General features: G+C 45.4%; 1 protein-coding gene across 13 annotated transcripts in view; it reads left to right on the top strand.

The window, feature by feature from the left end:
• LOC138745883 (transcriptional enhancer factor TEF-1) overlaps positions 1-13,386 on the top strand; it is a 210,723-nt gene that overhangs the window by 192,838 nt on the left and 4,499 nt on the right. For all 13 annotated transcript variants that reach the window (XM_069903349.1, XM_069903364.1, XM_069903368.1 and 10 more), the window contains 2 exons: positions 6,235-6,375; positions 12,273-12,425. In XM_069903349.1, the coding sequence (XP_069759450.1) occupies positions 6,235-6,375; positions 12,273-12,425 (294 nt within the window). The remainder of the gene's footprint in view (positions 1-6,234; positions 6,376-12,272; positions 12,426-13,386) is intronic.

The raw sequence follows: 13,386 nt of genomic DNA, 5'->3' as shown, positions 1-13,386 counted from the left end.
ACAGTCTGGGGACGTGATGTTCAATCTCATCAAGGAATTTTGGGAAATTGTTTTTAAATAATCAGATAAATCTGTAATAAAAGGAAATACAGGTGGTATCGAGAAATCATGCATTTGTTGATATTTATGCCCATCTATTTGTAACCTTGGACCACAGTAATGGGATCTGCTCCCAGATGTCTGTTGGAATGGCGCGGTCAATCACAGCGTTAAGGGTGGATAACATAATTCTGGCTTTGATATTTTTTTTTCTCCAAAACAATTTTAAAAAATGAATCTCTTCTCAATAAATTGTCTGTTGTTATCTGCTAATTTTAAGTTTTAATTTAGACATACAGACCATTTCAGTCCACAAGCCCGTTGCACCTGATTACACCCAATTAACCTACAACTCCCGGTACATTTTGAAAGGTGGGAGGAAACCAGAACCCCCAGGGAAAACCCACACGCAGACACGGGGAGAATGTAAAACTCCTTACAGACAGCGTGGAATTTGAACCCTGGTCCCGGTTGCTGGCGCTGTTACAGCATTGCGCTGACCACTACGCCAACTTTGCCGCCCTTTAATCTTAGCTGATGTTTTATCAATGTCAGATGACTAAGTTAAGAATTTCTCTCTCTTTCATGGTTCTGTTTTCCTCTGCCAATACAGTTTCCTTATCAGCATAGTCTCCTTTCAATAGTCACAGGCATTACCCTAGGATGAGGGAATTTAAAATTTGAGGGCACAGATCTATAGAACTTCCGGATTGAAGGGCGTGAACAGAGGTGTGGAGGAATTTCTTCAGGCAGATGGTGGTGAATCTGTGGAATTTGTTGCCATTGGTGGCTATGGAGGCCAGGTCGTTGGGTGTATTTAAGGCAGAGATTGACAGGTTCTTGATTAGCCAGGGCATCAAGAGATATGGGGAGAAGGCCGGGCAGTGGGGCCAAGTGGGAAAATGGATCAGGTCATGATTAAATGGGAGAGAAAACTTGATGGGCAGAATAGCTTATTTCTGCTCCTATGTCTTACGGAACAAATAGCCAAAGGACGTAGGAGAAACGTGTACAATTACAATGTTTAAAAGGCATTTGGGTAGGAGTGTAGATAGGAAAGATTTGGCGGGCCGAACATAGACAACTTGGTTAGCATGGACAAGTTGGGCCGAAGGAGTTATTTCCATGTTGTAAAACTCTGTTGATAATAATTTTTTCCTCATTCGAAAATTCTCATTCCCATTTAAAATCACTTTCATTTTACTGCCATGCAGGCTTGCACATCTTGTGGTCCAACCAGTTGTGCTTCAAGCCTCGGGATTCTCCAGTATAGGATTGATTGGGCATCTTCCGGGTTTCGTCACTTGACTACATGTTGTGGTCACCACACTACTGGAAGGACGAGCTTCATAAATACAAATTATTGTGAAAAGGGCACAATTTCGAGGTCTCTGAAGAAAGGTCTAGCAGAGATAAAAAGTAGTTATCCGAGAGCTGTGAAGTTATAGAGCACAGAAACAGCCTCTCCTGACTAAGTTGCATCCCTGAGCTCGTTCCATCTGCCTTTACTCAGCTCATGTCCACTCAAAACCTACCACACGTCTGTTCAACTAGAGCATGGTAATAGGCTCTTCCAGCCCAGGCTGCCCAAATATACCAATTAACCTCCAAACTATGTATCAGATCAGGCAGTAGCTATTGACATGTAATAAACCAGTAATGTAGTATTAAATGAAATTGCCTTTTGTATGCTGTAAGACAAACAAAAATTCGCCATTAGCACTGCCCCTTACAGTCAGAGAAAGAGAAGCAAAAGGGCCCCCCTCTCCCCCCCCCCCTCTTCTCCCCCAAGGGACACAGATGTGTTTTGGGGATTGTAATTGTATCTACCTCTAACACATCCTCTGATCACTCATCCCGTGTACTGGCGCCCCCCTCTGGCCCACAAACCCATGCCTCCTAAATATGCTCATGTGACCAATTAACCTACCAACCCCGTATGTCTCTTGTACGTGGGAGGAAACCGGAGCACCATGGAAAACCCACGCAGACGTGGGAAGAGCATACAAACTCCTTACAGACAGCACCGGATTCAAACTTGGGTTGCTGGCGCTGTAATAGTGTTGCACTAACCATGCCACCCAACCAACTTAAGCCCTCCAGTCACAGTAACATCCTCATTAATTTTTTTTTTGCACCTTTTCCAGTTTAACGAGATCCTTCCTATAATGGGCAACCAGATCCGTACTCTTCTCACCAACATTAGGAACATAAGAAGCAGAAGTCGGCCGTTTGGCTAGAAGGGCCTTCCCCACCATTCAGTAAGATCACAGTTGATCTGGCTGTGGACTCAGTTTCACCTAGCTGCCTTTTCCCCATAACCCTTAATTCCCCAACTGTGCAAATATCTGTTCATCTATCTATGTTTTAAATATGTTTAATGAGGCAGCCTCTACCGCTTCACTGAAAAAACTCCTCATCTCCACAAAATCTAATTCCCTGAATCTTGAGGCTGTGCCCCATAGCTCTTGTCTCTCCTACCCGTGGAAAGAACTTTTTTAACCTCCATCTTACCTATCACTTTTGTACAAGATCCCCTCTCATTCTTCTGAATTCCAGTGAGTATAGTCCCAATTCCTGTACTCAGTGCCCTAACCAATTAAGGCCAGTGTACCAAGCACCTTCTTCACCACCCAGTCTACCTGTGTAACCACTTTTGAAGTGTATGGTAGTTGTCAGTTAATTGGTATATTTGGGGTCCGGACGGACTGCAAGTCTAAATTTAAAATTAATTTCAGCCTTAAAAGGTGCAAGCTGAATGGGGAAATATGTGCCGAATCGTTCAGATGGTTTGACTCTCTCTATTGTAATTGAATGAAAGTTGTGGAAGGAAATAATATTGCTTTCTGACTTGTTTCTTTCTGGATTTTGGTTGTAGATGAGTTTGGGAGATATATCTTGTATTTTGCATGATATTCACGAGAGGGTTGATAACCCCTGATTCTGTGTGCACCAAGCTCCTTGCAGGAAGTAGGGATTTTCCCTTCCATGACTTCCTGGCTCTTCCCGCAAAGTGCTCCATCTGGTGGCTCAGCTAACATTTCCTCCAATATGGAATTCTGGCCCAGAGACGTGTGGGATCGGAATTTGAACTCGGATACGTGGTTGCTCTGTGCTTGAATGGTTGTTTTGACGCTGGACAACTTCGTCTTTGGTGTTTGAACGATCGCTTCAGTTTTGTAGCCATCAATTGTTTTGGCAGCCTCCTCGCTGGCTGGAGGGATTGAATATCAGAACCAGGACAAAGCCTAGGGTGAGGACCACTTTGGGAGTGTGAGGAATTCTCTACCCCACAGGACTGGCTCCCAGAATATTGGGAGAGAGAGAATTTTGAATTCTGCAATTAACCAAGGGCATGGAGATTGGTCAAGAAAGCAAAGAAGGTTCAGTACTTTTCCGATTATCTGAAATGCTTGGGACCTGACCTATCTCAGTTATCCGGATTTTTCAAATAATCGAGAAATTTCTTTAAACAGACCAGTTGCATCAGCAGAACACTTGTATCCACAGTTAACACAGTTTTTCAAGCAGCATGACTTTCTATTCTACAGACAGACATAAACGCTTCCTCCTTTTCTTCTCTCTGGCTTCAACAGTGCTATCTGTGGACAGTGGCGGATTAACCATTAGGCTGAGTAGTCTGAAGCTTAGGGGCCTGGAAGGTAAGGGAGCCTGTCCATTACTTGATTGATTGCCTGACAGGCCAATGAAGTGCTGGCATCCGGGCGGAGGGCATGACGCAAGGCCAATGAAAGTAGATGTTGGGGGGGGGGTGGGGGGCAGTAACATCGTACAGGTGATGATGCAAATAAGAGATTGTTAGCAACTGTTGCCTTGAGAATAAACACCATAGTCATGGTAGCCGTGGAGGCTGTTACCCATCAAAAGATGCCGTGCCATCAGAATTAGGCCGTGGCTGCATCCCTGAGTGGGTGCCTTCGCTGTGGGTGGGGATGGCAGCGGTCTCCAGGGTCCCTCAGCAGCCATGCCCCACCCCGCTCTGTGTTTTCTTCGTCCGCTGTAAAATGGCGGGTGATTCTTTTGGGGCTCATCAGCTCAGTTGGAGGCCTGTCTCATAGCTGCGAGCTCTCTGTATTACCGGCCGCTGCTTGTGCCCAGAGGCTGAGGATTGGAGTGCAGGGGTGGTGCGTAACAACGGGGAAGAGGATGCGGGCATCTGGCCTGCCCTGCCACCATGTTGATTGCAACTACTTCCAGAGCAGAGATCCAAGCTGGCTCAGCGGCAGAGGGGCAGGCGATATTTCAGGTCGAGACCCTCAACCTGGGCATCAGAATTCTCCTCCTACTCCACACTTTATTCTATTCAATGAAAGGTGGGGTTGGGATGGGGAAAGACGGGGGGGGGGGTGCCTTACTAAAGCTCAGCCTAGGGCCCAGTGGTAGTTCATTCGTCTCTGTCTGCAGACATTTTTGCATTGCAGCTATGTCTTTGAACAGTACATGAGAACTGCGTTGATTCAAAATGGTGCTAACTGTGCGACAGAACCCCACCAGAGCTGTATCTTTGATCAGTACACGGGCGCTCCATTGATTCTAATGACATCAGTGCTCTGTTTGAGCCATTGTGTGAAACCTTGCCGCTGTATCTTCGAACAGTACATGAGAACTCTGTTGATTCAAAATGGCGCTAACTACATGACAGACCCCCACCAGAGCTGTATCTTTGAACAGCACATGAGAACTCTATTGAGCCCAATGGCATTGGGCCCCCACTTGAGCACAGTGGGTAAAAAAATCATTTCAACTTTTTTCAAATTGTGATGTAATGTCTCAGCCGGAAAAATTTTCGGATATTCAGTAGATCGGTTTCCAGATAATCGGAACTGTAATACATAAAAATCTTAACATACACAACTGATTGAGCAGCAACCATAGGAGAAAAAGAGATTGCTGTTCCAGCAGATTGTTTTCCACATCAAACCTGTTTCTTCCTCTACAGGTGCTATCTGTTTCAGAACATTGAACAGTACAGGGCTTTTGATCCATGTGTCTGTGCCAAACACGATGCTAAATTAAACTAAAACACTGCTGTCTGCACATGAGATGCGTCCCCCTATATCCTGGATATTCACGTGTCTGTCTAGAAGCCACTTAAACGCCACTCTCTTATCTGCTTCCACCATTATCCAGCCCGTTCCTAGCATCCACCACTCTGTAAAAAACTTCGACTCACATATCTCCTTTAGACTTCCTCCAATCTTAAATACATGTTCTCTGGTCTGTGACATTTTTCTTCCTCTTTGTGACATCTTACCCTATATGCCAGATAACCTGAAACTTTAAAAAATCACCTTAAAGAGTCATTTTGTACACCTTGACTTGATTGATTGCCTGACAAGCCAATGAAGCGCTGGCATCTGCGCGGAGGGCATGACGCAAAGCCAATGAAAGTAGACGTGGGGTGGGGGGGCGGTAACATCGTGCAGCTGATGATGCAAATAAGAGATTGTTAGCAACTGTTGCCTTGAGAATAAACACCATAGTTACGGTAGCCGTGGAGGCTGTTACCCATCAAAAGATCAGGCCTGGAGCAAGGTGAGTACTGCCGTGCCATCGGAATTAGGCCTTGGCGGCAAAGTCCCAGCACTACTGCCATCTTACCGCCGGCTCTGACACAATCTCGCACATGCCCCATAAGTTACTGACGAAGTCTCAGCTCTCCTCCGCGGGGCCCAACGACCCAGTCTGACTGCTGTTGGCGCTGTACAGGCTTTAAACGGCCGGTTACAGGAGCCAATGGTGGTTTATTTTGAAATATGCCTATAAAATTAAAACCTTTACAGGGTAATTTGGTATTAAAATATCATGATTTGCTTTTAACAGTACACTGGTCAGCAGTAAGTTTCAGATTTTTTTGGGGGGGAGGGGATCATTTTGTACAAAGGGTATTGCTCAAAACTGACATTTTAGAAATTCCAGCATTTACAGAAATTGTAAGTACTTTGTTGTTCGTGAGTTAACTGGAAGTTGCAGCAAGGCTTCCACTGCATCCCTCCCTCACCCACCATCTCCGTTTTATGTCTTTGTTGACGGTTTATTAGTTGGGAAGTCTTTTGATGTAAGTTCTTTGTTTTAAACGTGGCAGAAGCTGAGCTTTGATTTGTTCTGTCTGATGTGAAGCTGGGTTGCTTCAGCGACCTTGTGTTAATTCTGTGCCTGCCTTATATTTGACAGGCTGACCTGAACTGCAATATTCAAGACGATGCAGGAGCATTCTACGGTGTCACAAGTCAGTACGAGAGCTCAGAGAACATGACAATCACTTGCTCCACCAAGGTTTGCTCATTTGGAAAACAAGTGGTGGAGAAGGTAGAGGTGAGTTTGTTCAGGGCCTGGGAATGAACACATTGTATGTACATTGTCTGTTATTCAACGATATTTTGTTGAGGTGATTTGTACTTCACCCTTTGGACTCCCGCCATTTTTAATCTTGCATAATAAATGCTCTGGGCTTGGTCCATGAGTAAATGGGAGTTAATTGATTTGTTCAGTCACTGATGCCACGTTATAGCTGGCCAGTCACTGTCCTGTTCATACCTGACATAGTCCGAGATATTCCAGCAACAATTTTGAATGTTCTTTCCTTTACTTTTTTCTTTTTGTGGAACTTGACGAAGCAGCTGTTTTAACCCTAACCTTTGCAAAGATACACTTTACAATATGAACACCGGTACAAATCAGCTGGTGGATAAAACCAGTCCCAGTAAACTGGGACATAGCATACCTACTGTATATGCTGATGTAGAGGACGATGCACGAAACTTTAAAATTTCACCTTAAAATCGGGCCATCCCATACAACAGGCCTAAAATTCTTACCTTGACAACAAAGTCTCAATGCTGCCGCCATCTTCCCTCTGGCTCCGACGCAATCTCGCAGGTACCCCGTTAGTTATTTGCAAAATCTCAGCACTCCTCCATGGGGTCTATCCTCCTAGTCCATTTGCTGTCAGCTCTACAGGCTTTAAATGGCCTGTTATAGGAGCTGTTATAGGTCCAAAGACCTTTAAATGATGATTTGTTTTTAAAATATTGTGGTTGCTTTTAACAGCATCCATTAGTCAGCGGTGCCAGATTTGGGGTCATCTTATACAAAGGGTTCACTCAAAACCAACATTTTAGGTGGAAATTTTGGGGCTGTCCTATACAGAGTTGTCCTAAACAATGGCATATACAGTATATGTACCTGTTGATGGTCCAGCAAAACTGGGACACAGAGTATATGTGCTTGTTGGTCATTCTGGAAAACCAGGACAGGAGTCCAAAGGGTTAAAGAAGCAGTTCCAGCCAAGCTAGATCTGTGACGAATGCACAAGGACCTCTCAAGCCATTTAACAGGTACTTGGACAGGTGCTTGAAACGTCAAGGTGTCGAAGATAATGGGGAGAGGGCTGGAAGATCGGAGAGCACGGGCAGGGATTTGATGACTGGCAGGGATAGAGTATCCCAGAAGGTCCTGCTGAATTGCTCTGCAATTTGAGAAGGAGAAAAATACATTAGGAGCAGTTGCAAAATGTTGAAGTAACTCGGTGGGTGAAGCAGCATCTGCGGACGGAGAAGGAAATTGGTGTTTTGGGTTTGACTACGTGGTACCTCATCCATAAGGGTCCCTCCACAAGCAGTTGCAAACTGTTGAAGTAACTCGGTGGGTGAAGCAGCATCTGCGGACGGAGAAGGAAATTGGTGTTTTGGGTTTGACTACGTGGTACCTCATCCATAAGGGTCCCTCCACAAGCAGTTGCAAACTGTTGAAGTAACTCGGTGGGTGAAGCAGCATCTGCGGACGGAGAAGGAAATTGGTGTTTTGGGTTTGACTACGTGGTACCTCATCCATAAGGGTCCCTCAACAAGCAGACTAACATTGACGCAGCTGGGGACAGTAGAAGGATAAGGACAGTGCATTGATATACAGAGATCAGCGATTACAAAGCGCACTGTTGTGGGGTTCATTCAGGTGCTTAATGGCTACGTGATCTTTTAGCCTGCTGCTGCTACTCGATTTCATACCCTTGAACCTTCTCCCCAATGGGAAAGAGAAGAGAGTGTGTCCAGGATGGGATGGGTCCTTCGCTATGCTGGCAGAGGGAGGCCTTGCTGGAGGGTAGCTCTGAGCTGCTTCACTGCCTTCTGTGGCTTCTTGCGATCCTGATCAGAGTGGCTCTCGCCCGGCGCTGCGACGCATCTGCCAGACTCCTCGCGATGATGCACTTGTGGGTTGTTGAGGGGGTCTGCCAGAGATCGGAATCAAAGATGAGGAAGATGTTTGGAAGGAGGAGTGGGAGCCAGCAGTTATGCTTCACTCCTTTCTTCTGTGTTGCTTGTGCTGTTTGCTCAAACAGTCACTAATTACAACGTCACTCCTGCACTTACCATGTGTAAAAGGACAGTTTTGTAGACCATGTTAAACGTTAAATTTATGGGATTGACTATTACATGGATACTTAATGTGACCACGGTAAGTACCTGCGAATGGGCAGCTGGCCGGCCAGGGCTTGTTCAAGGCATCAGGAGCTCTGATGTGCAGTGGTGAGAGTCCGCGATCGAGGCATCGGGAGGTCGGGTGGGCTGGCAGCTGGGGCCAGGAGTCCGCGATCGAGTCGTCGGGAGCACCAATGAGTGGGCAGCCGGTGCCAGAGTTCGCGTTTGAGGCATCGGGAGGTCGGATTGGCTGGCAGCTGGGGCCAAGAGTCCGAGATAAAGGCGTCAGGAGCTCTGATGTGCTGGAGGCCAGGGCTAAAAATAGGGGCCAACTTCCACACGATATATGGAAAATCCCATATTTTTTGGGCCAAAAAGCGGGCGGGCGACTTTTGGACGGTATTGAGTTTTACAGGAGTGTATATGGTGTGTAAGTTGATGGGATTTTGCAATGGCAAATCTCTTCCTCCCTCCTGTGGCCATGTCTCACACACTCAGCTTCAAGCTAAATCTCAAGCTGAAATGTTGCCAAGGTTTAGAGCTGTTTCTCATACTGCTCCACTACTTTCTGCCGTTCAGCATCTTGCTCTGCTCTGTGACTGGACCGAACCTGGAGTATCAGTTTCAAACAGAGGTCTGCCTCACATTGCTACAAAATGAAATCTGGCGAGCTTTACCCCTAATGATCTTTCAATAAAAATTCAAACTCTAATTTACCAAGTCACCGATGATTACACTTCAAAGAGAATGTAATGAAGTTTGTATTCACTGGAATATAGAAAGCTATGGGTGATTTGTTTTGTTTAAATTTAGAAACATAGCACGGTAACAGGCCCTTCTGGTCCATGAGGCCATGTTGCCACTGATTATCCAAAACCCATTCATTTTGAAGGATGGGGAGAACGTACAAGGCCCATACGGAGAGTGCCAGATTCGATCCCGGGTCACTGGCACCATAATAGCCTTGTGGTAACGTTGCTGCCCAATTGGTTCTGATCTAGATGTGTCAATTTTTAAGTAATAGGCTATGAACACTACCCGACCATGTGGCATTTGGAAAGGAGGGTGCACATGATAAGAAGAGACTCAATACATTTGGGAACCCAGGAGAAACTCCTTAATTGAGGTGTGACACAAATTTGGAATAACTGAGGTGGATTGCAAGAGTTGGATAAAAACTGAAGGGAGAGAGGATCGAGGGTATGGCAGCAACAGGGCAGATGCAAGGAGAAGTCTGAAAGAGGCAGGAGCATGGGTGTGGAGCAGTTTGATGATGTGACATAGATGGAGAGAAACCCTTTTCACCTGCTGGTGGGAATCAAGTTCAATAGGCCACAACCAGACCATCAGAACCAGATCATTTTGTAGAGGAAGTTGGCAACTCATCAGTTTGAGGAATCTGAATTTGAGACCAGACGTTATTTTCTTGCACAAGATGATAATTCGTGAATGGAGTATGGGGCAGGTCAGCTGTAATCTCATTGAATGGTGGAAGTGGTTCAAGGGACTGAATAGCCTCTTCCATCTCCTGGTCTGACACCAGAGAGAGGTACCACCAGTTTACTGGGTCACAGAACGTTTTGTTTACCAAGTGCAGCAGTTAGGGCAACGCTGTTACAGCGCCAGTGACCTGCCTTCGAATCCGGCGCTGTCTGTAAGGAGTTTGTATGTTCTCTCCGTGTCTGCATGGGTTTCTTCTGGGTGCTCGGTTTCCTCCCACCATTCCAAATGTACAGGGGTTGTAGGTCAATTTGGCAGCACAGGCTTGTGGGCTGGAAGAGCTGGTTACAGAGCTCTATATCCAAATTAACTTGAAAAGTCTGATGTCCCAATTCCAGATCAACATCAGCTAAAAATGCTCATTTACAAGTCCTTTAAAGGTATGGAATCATCACTAGGGAGCAGGTTCCAGCCATGGAGCCATTTCAGAAATTATCATCTTTAACAGTGGTGTGGGTCAGTGGAAGACAGACTTGTCTAATTCATCCATAAATATTTGCTGATAAACTTTGCCTTCCGTGGTTGCACCTGGTACTTGTAATTGGAGGGATTGTCCTTCAAACATCCATCAGGTGAAGTGAGTGGGTGTGGTGGGGGGGGGGGGGGAGGTGGAGTTGGAACACAAGCTGTGGTCTCCAAGGTACAGTTAATTGAGGGACAATCTTTGCCCATTCCCCCGAGAGTAGATGGCATGTAAAGGTGGAGAGAGGTAGACCTATATTGAGGGCCTTTGAAAATTAAATCTAAAGTCCTATGTCAAAACTAAGAGCATCTATTAAATTTAAATAAAATTTAAGGCCAGTATTCGTTGCATGGGGTGAGTCTAGCAAACACCAGCAGGCAGCACGGTTGGCGTAGCGGTTACAGCACCAGCGATCGGGTCCAGACTGGGCTGTTTGTAAAGAGCTGTGTCTGCATGGGTTTTCTCTGGGAACTCCAGTTTCCTCCCACTGTTCAAAACGTACTAGATGTGTAAGATAATGAGGTGTAAATTGGGCGGCACGGACTCATGGGCCGAAATGGCCTGTTACCCTGCTGTACGTCTAAATTAAAAAAATTAAATCTGTTCGAAGTGAGGGGAGAAAAGTTTAGAGAAGATGTCAGGGTTATGTTTTTTTCACACAGTACCTGGAATGCTTTGGTGGGGGTGGTGGTGGAGGCTGATTCAATAAGGGTATTTAAAAGACTCTGAGACAGACACATGGATGCAAAAAAAAATTGAGGGTTCTGTGTGTGAAGTCGGGAAGGCTTAGATTGTTGAGCAGGTTTATAGGTCAGCACATTGTGGACTGAAGGACCTGTACTGTGCTATGAAGAATTAAATCCTGACTAGAATCATTTCAAGAACTAACCAGCCAGGACCAGGTATTGTTGGGTGGACTAGGTAGGATCTTTGTTGCTCCTTGGTTGGAATAGTTGTATTACATTCTACCCACTGACTGGGGTAGAGTGCAGGCATATGATGGGAATGTCCTATTGATTGCAACAATCTGCTGGTGGTACTCACTGGTTCAAGCAGTGTCAGAGGAGAAAAAGAATGGTCAATGTGTTGGGCTGGAGCCCTTCAAATTCCTGGATGTCAACATCTCTGAAGATCTCTCCTGGGGCCTCCGTGTAGAATCAATCATGAAGAAGGCTCACCAGCGGCTATTCATTTTGAGGAGATTTGGTATGTCACCAAAGACTCTTCCAAATTTCTACATGGAGAGGATTCTGGCTGGTTGCTTCACTGTCTGGTACAGAGCTGCCAATGCCCAGGACAGGAAAAGCTACAAGAGAGTAGTGAACTCGGCCAGCTCCATCACAGGCATCAGTCTTCACTCCATTGAGGACGTCTACAAGAGGCGGACATCTACAGGAGGCGGTGTCTCAAGAAAGCAGCTGCTATCCTCAAGTCCCCCACCACCCAGGCTATGCCCTCTTCTCTCTGCTACCATCAGGAAGGAGGTGCAATAGCCTGAAGACGAACACCCAATGGTACAAAAGCAGCTTCTTCCCCTCCGCCATCAGATTTCTGAATGGACAATGAACCACAGAGACTTCCTCACTTTTGCACTAATTTTTTTTAAACAATGTTTTCACGGAAATGAAATTGATAGTAATTTTTGTGCCTGTAATACATAATACTGCTGCCACAAAACAACAACTTCCATGACATGTTCATGACAAAAAATTCTGATTCTGACCTGTTGTGCTGACCTTCATCAAGATGGTTTTGAGTTCTCTGTATTTTTAACAAGATGAGTTAAGTTTATCAAAAATGTAAATACATCTTTCTCAACTTTTTGCCCTTAGACGGAATATGCGAGGTTTGAGAATGGGCGTTTTGTGTACAGGATAAACCGTTCCCCAATGTGTGAATATATGATCAACTTCATTCACAAGCTCAAACACTTACCAGAAAAATATATGATGAACAGCGTGTTGGAGAATTTCACTATCTTATTGGTGAGTCTTTCATTTCATCCGAAACCCAAATTAATTGAGCATTGCACTATTTTATCCTTCAACTGCATGCATGTAAACCCCCCCCCCGGGAGGAAACAGATAGGCTTCGGGGAGACTGGGATAGATTAGGAGAATGGGCAAAGAAGTAGCAAATGAAATACTATGTTGGAAAGTGTAAGGTCATACATTTTGGTAAAAGGAATAAAAGGGCCGACTATTATTTGGATGGGGGAGAAAATTCGGAGGTGCAAAGGGTCTTAACCTCCAGGTTGAGTCAATGGTGAAGAAGGCGAATGTAATGTTGGCGTTCATTTCTAGAGGAATAGGATACAAGAGCAGTGATGTGAAGTTGAGGCTTTATAAGGTATCGGAGAGGCCTCTCATGGAGTTCAGGGTAGAGTTTTGGATTCCTTATTTAAGAAAGAGTGTGGGGGTTGTATGAAGTTTCACAAGAATAAATTCCTGGAATGAAGGGATTAGCATGTGAGGAATGCTTGATGGCTCTTGGCCTGGACTCCTTGGAGTTCAGAAGAATGAGAGGGTGGGGGTGGGGGGGGGGGGAACCTCATGGAAGCATTTTGAATGTTGAAAGGCCTGAACACAGTTGATGTAGCAAAGTTGTTTCCCATGGTAGGGGAGTCCAGGACAAGAGGGCACAACTTCAGGATTGAAGGGCGTCCATTTAAAACCGAGATGTGGAGGAATTTCTTTAGCCAGAATGGTGAACCTCTGGAATTTGCTACCAAGGGTGGCTGTGGAGGCTAGGTTGTTGGATGTATTTAAGGCAGAGATTGACAGGTATTTGAATAGTCAGGGCATCAAAGGCTATGGGGAGAAGGCAGGGGAGTGGGGCTGAGTGGGAGAATGGATCAGCTCGTGATGGAATGGTGGAGAGGACTTGATGGACTGAATGGCCTGCTTCTGTTTCTATATCTTATGATCTATTTGGAAAATATTTTTC

This window comes from Narcine bancroftii, chromosome 1, assembly GCF_036971445.1.
Source record: "Narcine bancroftii isolate sNarBan1 chromosome 1, sNarBan1.hap1, whole genome shotgun sequence".
Lineage (NCBI taxonomy): Eukaryota > Metazoa > Chordata > Chondrichthyes > Torpediniformes > Narcinidae > Narcine > Narcine bancroftii.
The sequence above is the reverse complement of the archived record's forward strand: the minus strand, read 5'-3'. Positions and strand labels throughout refer to the sequence as shown.